At 37.0% G+C, this 9,085-nt stretch overlaps 1 protein-coding gene across 4 annotated transcripts in view; it reads left to right on the forward strand.

Moving 5' to 3' along the window:
- The window catches only part of cntn5 (contactin 5), a 115,799-nt gene that overhangs the window by 54,873 nt on the left and 51,841 nt on the right, over nucleotides 1–9,085 (forward strand). For all 4 annotated transcript variants that reach the window (XM_005735931.1, XM_005735932.1, XM_005735933.1 and 1 more), the window contains exons 4-5: nucleotides 3,243–3,366; nucleotides 3,478–3,653. In XM_005735931.1, coding sequence (XP_005735988.1) covers nucleotides 3,243–3,366; nucleotides 3,478–3,653 — 300 coding nt within the window. The remainder of the gene's footprint in view (nucleotides 1–3,242; nucleotides 3,367–3,477; nucleotides 3,654–9,085) is intronic.

Raw genomic sequence — 9,085 nt, forward strand, 5'->3', positions numbered from 1 at the left:
TGAAGAACACAAGATTCAGCTGTCTTTTGCAATGTCTGTAAATCTGATGTGTAATGCAACTAGGAAGCCTGCCGTACAAGGTGCATCACTTTTCTGTTACCAGCCGAATGAAACAAAGAGCACTCGGAAGAAACAACGCAACTGCAACAGGGACTGTCAAGCAGAAAACTCCAGGGCTGAATGATACTGAAATAAATAAAAAAATTACTGACATTTCGCTTCTGTCTATTATATATTTCTTTTTTTTAAAAAGGCAGGCTTTTTCACCGGCTGACTTGAGAAGCTCTGTTTGATAATAATTAATTATTCTACAATCTTTGGGGTGATTTTTTTTTGGAATGTGCACCAGTATAGAAAAACGGAAAAATATTTTTTGGGCGTAAAAACGATCAATTCGTATACTTTAATACTCTACAATACACCGAACACTAGAGGAGACGCCCCTCTGAAGGCCCATCATTATTGCTCCCTTCCTCAGGAGTGAGACTATTTTCTCCAGCACCATGCTTGTCGCCGAAAGGTGGATGCTCATGGCAGAATGTGTAACCCCTCCTTAACAGGTCCCATTTTGTGGGAGGGAGGAGTTGCAATCTGTTCAGAGAAAAGCAGAAGACTGGCACATTGAGAGAGGATGTACCCATGTGCCCTGTCCTGCTTGCTGGCAAGAAGGCTGCAAGGACGCCTGCACAGTTTTGTTTGGCCTGCACCCCAAACTCAAATGTTGCCTTTTTGTTAGATGCTCATTTTGCAGTCTGCCGCTCAATAGGTAACAAACTGGGTGTTTTGTAAATGGATTTTAAAATCTATGCACCAAAGAACCCTTCAGTTCAAGTAAATCAACTTATATGTGTCATAACAATTTAGTTTTCCTTGTCTGACACGTTTCCTCTGATGTGATTATTGACACATTACTGTGTCAGAGCTAGAAGGACATTGAAAACATTATACCTCCAAAAAACATTGATGTCTGGGTAAGTTTTTTGTAACCTGTAGTTCAGTGGCGTTTACAACTAAAGTTTTCTCTGTACTGTTGTAAAACAATCATGTCTTGTATATATTGGTATAGCAAATTGGTTGACAGTTTCATCTTAGCTCTTTCATTAAAATCTATTTAATGAGGTCACACTGTAGGTACCTCTGGACTCCTAACAACCCATGTGTCCCCCATGTATGCTGCACGCTTTCAACTAAAAGAACAAAAGTATGACAGTTTTCCCTTTGAACCGCGCACATGCATTTGATGACAGTTGTGCTCTGTGCCTTAAAATGAAAGATCAAAAGTGTTCAAAATATCATATTTCTTTGCTTTTGGGATATCCTATGAGTTAGGAAGTCAGTGATGTGGTAACGCATGGCTGGTAATTTTCTAGTGCGCATTATGCATTTATAAGTTTAATAGTTCATTTACCTACTGCTTACTAATAACAGAGGCTAAAATAATGATCTAAGATAGATTTTTAACTTGAGGTCACAAAAGTAACAGAGTAGTAAATGCCTCTAAACAATGTGCAGTTATTAATTTGGTGTAAGAAATAAAGATACAAGATAACTGATGTCAATAAAAAGTAAACAGAATATAAAATGAACTGTGGAACAATAGTCAGAATTCCCATTGTTCCAGCTTCAAGTCTTCTTCCTGGAAGACTTGAAGCTTGTATAGCTGCAAAGGGCGGGCTGATATTAAACCCTATGGATTAATAACGGGATGTAACTCAAGTTCATATGCATATTAAGGCAGATAAGCAAATACTATTTTCAATACAGCGTATTTGAAATGAGCTTGTGTTCCCATTTAAACGCAATGGTCTGTCTTATTACATTTGTTTGTATATAGCAATTGATTAATACCATATTAAAGCACTTATATTAGAGTTACATACAGTAAATAATTTTGCTGAATATCAGATAAGGTCCTTTTAGTGTGTGTGTGTGTTGTTGTTGTTGTTGTTTTTTTATTTTTTTTTAATGTATTCTTCTGCTTGCCAAGAGTGTTATTTTAAAAAAGAAAGAAAGAAATAGAGGCCTGGTATCCACCATAGCAAAGAAGGTGAACACTGCAGAAAGATTGACAGAAAAAATAATGCTTGTGTTATAATATTCCCTCCAACAAATAAAAAAAAAAGTGCCTGTTTTCTGCTCAGTGGCAGCATCTTTAAATTATTCTGTAAAAGGACAGAAACAAATCTGTAAGAAGAGAAGATGGATAACAATATAGTACTAATGTTATCAGTCCCCTAACATGGTTGTTTACCATTTGATACCTTTGTTTAGCAAACTGTATGTGCTTGGATATCAAGTGCAAAGCCCAAAGAGATAGAAGATGTACACTCCCTGCTTTGCACTCCCAAGCCAGGGCAACAAAAATACTTTAGTAAATAGCAAAGTCAGGACCATCACTTGCCTTTCGTTAATCACTCGCCCATTCAGTCAAACAGCAGTGTGTCCAAAAACGTCTAAAAGAAATGGGATAAAAGCTTAATGGATAATCTTAAAGGTTTAACTTATATCATCATTCATTTTTAACATAAGAAACCTAAAAGATTACCCTGAGGAAAGGATCACTTCTAACTTCAAAAGCTGTTATAGCTCTTGGAAGGACAATGCTTTTCAGGTGTTCTTGCTCAAAATTCAGTTTAGAGTGCCATTTTGAGCATTACTCAGTTCTTTGTAATGTTAGAACTAACAGATTAGTTATAAAATATATCGCTCAATCTGGAATGCACTAATTAGCCACAATATTAAAAAACAGACAGGTGAAGGGAATATTTTGTCCATAGTGCAGTGATCTTCCCTCAGGTCCTCACATATATCTAACTGTTACTTTGACATGGACTAACCACTGGCAGCAACCTCCCTCAGCAGGAAAATGTAACCTGATGGCTTAAGAATCACAACAAGGAGTCCATCAACCTAGCCTCCAAGCTCTCTAGATCCCAATCTTGGTGACCATCAAAAATGCACCAAAGCAAGACCAGTCCACAGCGCCCCATCTTGTAACCTAAAGTCCCCAAATCCCACAGTGCACCCCAGACTTGTCATGTCCTTGCCCTGACTTGTCAGAGCTGCTTTTACAGAATAAAAGTGATACACACAATATTAAGCAGGTGGTTTTAATGTTGTGAAAAATTGCAAATTTCCTACTGTTTCATGTACAAATCAAATTCCAGAGTTCATAGAAAGCCCCCTGGCACTCTGTTATGATAATTATAATCATCTTCTCTCCATCTCTTCTTTTGTTGTAGAAAGTGAAGAGTTTGGGCCTGTTTTTATCCAGGAGCCAGATGATGTTATTTTTCCTTTGGATTCTGATGAAAAGAAAGTGGTGATGCACTGTGAGGCACGGGGGAATCCACCACCCACATACAGGTGTGGCATTTGTTTGTCTGTGTGCTAATTGAAAATTCAGCTTTAACTCGAAAATAAGTTGGTCATTCATCACAAATATAACAAAAACCTTATTCCTCTTATGTTTTTCAGTTGGTACATCAATGGGACGCAGGTAGATTCAGAGGCAGATTACCGCTACACATTCATCGACGGAAACTTAATTATTTCCAATGCAAGTGAGATCACTGACTATGGAAAGTACCAGTGCAAAGCAGAGAACAGCATTGGGATTGTCCTCAGTCGAGATGCTTTATTACAGTTTGCATGTGAGTATGATTTCTCTGCTTTATTACACCAACTTTCTACCTAGTAAAGTTCAGATAACCGCACTGTAAGTCAGTATTTATTAAAACAAATGGAAAGTGCATTTCATTTTTGTCAGACTAAGAACTTCTATGAAGCAAATACTTAGCTTTAAGCCCTTTTGTCTCTCTGAGTCAAAATAGCCCTGTTTGGTTCTAGGGATAAATAAACACTATGCTTTGTTTTGTTTTGTTGCTGAATATAGTTCCCACAAGCTCCATCTGATACTGCTAAAGGGGTATATGCACTCGAGTGCAAGTGTTAAATGAGACCAAACTGCACGTTTCTTCCCACAGCATAATAAATATCAGAGGGTAAGGCAACAGCACACATGGAATCACCAGGGACACTATCCTTTAGTCAAAATGCATTGTTGGGGTGCTCTTCAGTTTCCTCAGGGGGCAATGACCATACTACTCTTACCAGTAGTTTACCATTCTCAGTCACTGAGTTGTTGCTAGAAAGAAAGGTACACAGTCTCATCCAGTGTTATGGAGCTTTAGAGTTCCTACAGAATTACTTAAGAGGCATCACTAGATTGGCCTGCAGCTGTGTAGCAGGCAAAATGGATGAACTTCTCTATAAAAACACAGCATTTCTTGACGCCCAGAGAACCAAGTGCTTTCTTTACTTTTGGTTGCATTCATTCACAAAGTTTCATATATATCAATATGATCCAAGTGAATAAAAATCAAAAGAGGACCAGTCCTAATTTAAGTGTAAGGCAGATTGCTTGGCAGGCTGGAATGCCCAGATGGTAAAGCACAGGCTTCAAAAAAGTTGTGCCTGTTTGTGAGGAATGCAAGATGTACTTCAACATGTACCCTCATCTGTGTTCTCAAACATATCCAGATCTTTTTCTCCTCCTTTTTAAACTTAAGGGTCATGTACAAATTTATGCTTGCGTTTTTTACTTCTAAAAAAAACAAACTAATCTACAACCAATTTATCAGGTTGCATTATCTATACCTAATATTAGCATTATTTTACTGCTATGCTCTTATTATCCCATTTAAGCACCTAGTGTATTTATAAGTCTAAGCCCAAAGCATAAAGATGTTGAACATGGCAAACATGGGAAAATATAGAAGGTGTTTCCTTTGTGAACTTCCTTAGGTTTCACAGTGGAGGACCCTGACAGCTAATGCTGTTGACTATCTCAAAGTAGTTCTCATATCCGAGGCAATGGGTATAAGAATAGATACATGTGAGTGAAAATTTAAAAGGTAAACATGAACCTTCATCCTCTATATTCAGGGAATCCAGTGGCTATGTTATACTACTGTGGGTATTTTGCTGGCGTTCTCATGATCCACTCGGTTCCTCTTGGAGGAACTGATGATTTTAAATTAATACAAAGTTGAACAAAGTTTCAGTTGGGACTGAAACTTTGTTCAACTATTTACCATACTTCCCATACTAACACACTCTGTTAATTCATTTAGGTTTTTTTTCCCCCTTTTAGGGTATTTGTTTTTACTTAGAAGATGGTTAGTAGTGTGCTTCTGAAGTTTTAGGCCTTACACAACAACTTCAGACAGCACTGAATGACAGCAAATGTCTGTAATCCCCAGTAAAATTAAGTAGAGTACCAAATAAAACTGTAGAGTCCACCATTGTTTCGATAAATTTAAACTGCCTTGGCCTGACTCTGTATCAACCATCATATTTAAAGAGGCACATTTGTTGTTTTTCAGCATTGTGTTTTAAAGAATCAGTTTTCTGTTTTGCAATGGACTCTTTATGTATAGCTTTTTTAGTTTTGTGTAAATACTTTTTAAGTTTCATTTCTATTGACCTAAAATCAGTAAAGATGCATTTTTTGGGCAACCTCCAGAGCATATGATTTGATTTGAAGCAAATAAGGGTTTGTGAGATTTGCAAATCATTCCATTTTTATTCACACAGCATTCCAACTTTTTTTGGAACTGGGGTTGTGGATCATATTTTGGTCACTCTTTGTTTACTGTTGCAGTTCTTCAAGTGTGTGCATTTTGCTTTGGTAATCATCTTGAAAAAAATGTGGTTTGAGCAGATAGTAAGGTTAGGGATATGTTGTGTTGATTGGCAGGTGTGTCAGGTGAAATGATGGCCAACTGTCACACATCAACTTCATCCAAACAACCTTTCCACAAAATTGGATTTTCTAGTTTCAATAACAGGCAGGTCATCATGTTGTTACTATAGATATATATATAGATATATAGATATATCTATATAGATATATATAGATATAAAATTCAATGAGTTTTATTCAATCATTTTTTTTCTAATCACATAATTTTCATGCAACAGTTTCCTTGCAAGGTTGCTGATATAAAGAACACACTGCAAGTACTGCTGTTTGATACAATCCTTACACATAGTTCATTATGCTAAACTGTTATACATGAGAGCAATAAAAAAATATGTATGCACAGAAAACAAAATTCATATGTTTTGTTATGATGTGATTAAAAAAATAAGCTCTAATAAGTGAAACTTTCTAAAAAATTTCAAAGATTGTGTACTATGTTTAACAGCTGCCTTGCTGTTTATTTAATAATGATATTTAACATGGGATTTGTGTGACTGAAGCTGCCTTTGCTAAACCATGAGCAGAAATAGTAGTCCAATCATTTCTTCTCTTCACTAGATTCATTCCAGGGTTTTTTCTACCATGTAAAATAACACATCTGTGTGACTGTTTCTTTTGCTTCGTGCACTACAAATATTCAGCAGCGTGAATGTGCAGTAGGCTACATTTCTTTAAAGTGCAGCCCTTCAAAAGGCTAGCCACAGAAACAAAGAAAGGTGCCCTGCAGCACACATTTAAATGCAGAACCTTCCTTCGCTCTTTCAGCATATCAAATGGTGGGTATTTATCACTCAGCATGAAGCTCAACTTTTCCTTCCCTTTTCATGTTAGCACTGCACATTTTTATGCAGTAGCACAGTGGTTGATTGCTTTACCTGGTTCAGATTCATACGGGTACTTCTTTTCCATGTAAACTGAACGTTTTAATGGAGTAATTGATGCTTTATTGAACTAGAAATCAGTGTTCAAGCTATGTGACTTGTGGAATGCATTACACGCATATTAAACAGCATATAGAAACCTGGCTTCTTGTAACTTTGACTTTAGATTACCCCAGTTAGATTGTAGAATTTAAAGCACAGCGCTGTAAATACTAAAGTCCTGCACCTGGTCTGAAAGAAGCCTCCAACTTCTATATAGTACCTGCAGCAGGTTGAGTTTGATTCACGCCTACTTAAAATACTAAAGGTTAATGGGCTTGATATTGTTTTGCACAAAAACTTAATAAGTACTATCAGAGAACATCTTGAAAGCCTCATCATAATATCATCATAATAAACATTCACAGCCCTTGTGTGTGTGTCAGTTCACCTAAATGTTTTTGCTACTTTATATGACTCAGGAAACTTTTGTTCTCTATTTCACACATTACAGTAATGTGTGAATTGTAATGGATAGTGAGTCAGATGAGCTATTGCATCTCTGGTTATGTTATATAATAGTAATAATAATAGTAATAATAATTAATATTATTATTGGTTTAAATTTATTTTAAATAAATACATTTTTTTAACTTATTGGACTGAATCAATTTGAGTAGGCTGTCAGTGTCCCTCATTTATGGTGATGGCTCTATGTTAATGCACTGTATTCATTTATCTCGCTATAGATAGCGGCCATACTGATCACAGCCCTGCTTCACTGAGTCATGAGAGAGTAAAGAGTGGACAAGGCAGAGTGCATGGGGAAAGGTTGAGTCAAGGCTCTATATATTCTATCCACTGGTCGTGTACTCTGTTCGAAAGATGTTTCAGTAGGATGCTTTTTTTCTCTTTGTTTTGAAATTCTGAGCTACTGAACTCACACTTGGGCTGCTTTTCAGCCGTGACTTTGAAGGCAGCAGGCAGAAAGGAGGCGTCTGATCTTTCTCTCCGAAGAGTCCTTCTCCCCCTCTCTCTTTTTGCGGACGTGAGGCTGGCCAAGGCTCAAGTCACTCCAAGCTGTACAGTAGTAATGAAATTATCAGGATGCTTTAAATCAAGCACTGGAAGAGCCACACACACCACTCTGATATGTTCTACATTATCAGATGTAAAGCTCATTGATTGAATTGATTCATACTGACCTTGAAACAACGGATTTACATTAAGCACCTGTTCCTTTGCTTGCTGCAGATTTCATCACTGACTTGGATTTTAAACATTTATATGGACATATGTTGACTTGTAATTTTTCTGGAAGCTTTAATGGCCATGTTTTTTTTTTGTTTTTTTGTTTTTTACGTTATTGAAAAAGTCAATAATATTAACTCGGTTACATAGCTTTAGCTTGTAAAAGGACGTTATATTTTCTTCTGGTTTCATACCATATTTAATGACTGAAGCACCCACTTGGTCTTAATTTGTCCTGTATGTTAAGTGATCATTCTGTCTATATAGCTTTTTGCACTTGTTAATCAAATAGTACTTCAGATTTCTTAGTGCTTACCTGATATCCCCCTTGTGTTGCTTCTTCCTGTAAAATGTTGAATTTCCTGTGTGCCTGGAGTTGTTTCCCAGGAATTGTCTACCTTTACCGTGTGTTTCAGACACACATCATAGCAAGTGTAGGCCCTTAAAGTAAATATACTAAGGTCTGGAATATCATTCATTATTGACAAATTTAAGCAAGCTGCCCAAGAAGACCCTTCTCTCCACAACATGTAGCCTGGCAGAATTTATTAAAGGGAGAGAATATACTGAAACGCTCATATCCACATCTGGTTGCTGCCAACTCCCGCAGCCACGTTGTAGGTCTGTAATTACTGTGGCTGTACTCGTGTCTGTGTTATTTACTCACCAATTACTCACTCAGTCATTTCATATTTTATCCTACTTTATCATTAGATAAAAAATCAATGTAGCTTCCTCATTGTCTGCTTACTAATTAAATATATTGATCAAAGATAATGCATGAGTTATGTTGGAATAAAAAAGGGAAAAGATGTAGAACAAAGCTACACTGACAATAGAAGACAGGGTGGTGACAGCTGCGGGTGAATCAATAGGGAGCGCAGAGACAATCATTTCCATCCGTGCTCTGGTGGCATGCTGTTTCCAAATGGGCCAAGGTGTTATGACAGAGTATCTCTAGGATAGCTGTCCAAGACAATTAAAACAGGAAAAAATGGCAAGACAGCTACGGATGGGAATCAGAAATTGGTTCCGGTTCAGGACCTGTTCCAATCTATCGGAACTGTATCACTCCTGCTTTTTCCTTTTATCAGTGCTGGCATGTTTTCTGACATGAGCACATTGCACAACAGTGACATCAAAGTCATAACTGTGAAGCATGTGCAAATGTGCAAACTTTTTTCTTTTTCTTCTTTTATTTTTTTTT

Source organism: Pundamilia nyererei, unplaced genomic scaffold (assembly GCF_000239375.1).
Source record: "Pundamilia nyererei isolate P.nyererei 1_Seehausen unplaced genomic scaffold, PunNye1.0 scaffold00066, whole genome shotgun sequence".
Lineage (NCBI taxonomy): Eukaryota > Metazoa > Chordata > Actinopteri > Cichliformes > Cichlidae > Pundamilia > Pundamilia nyererei.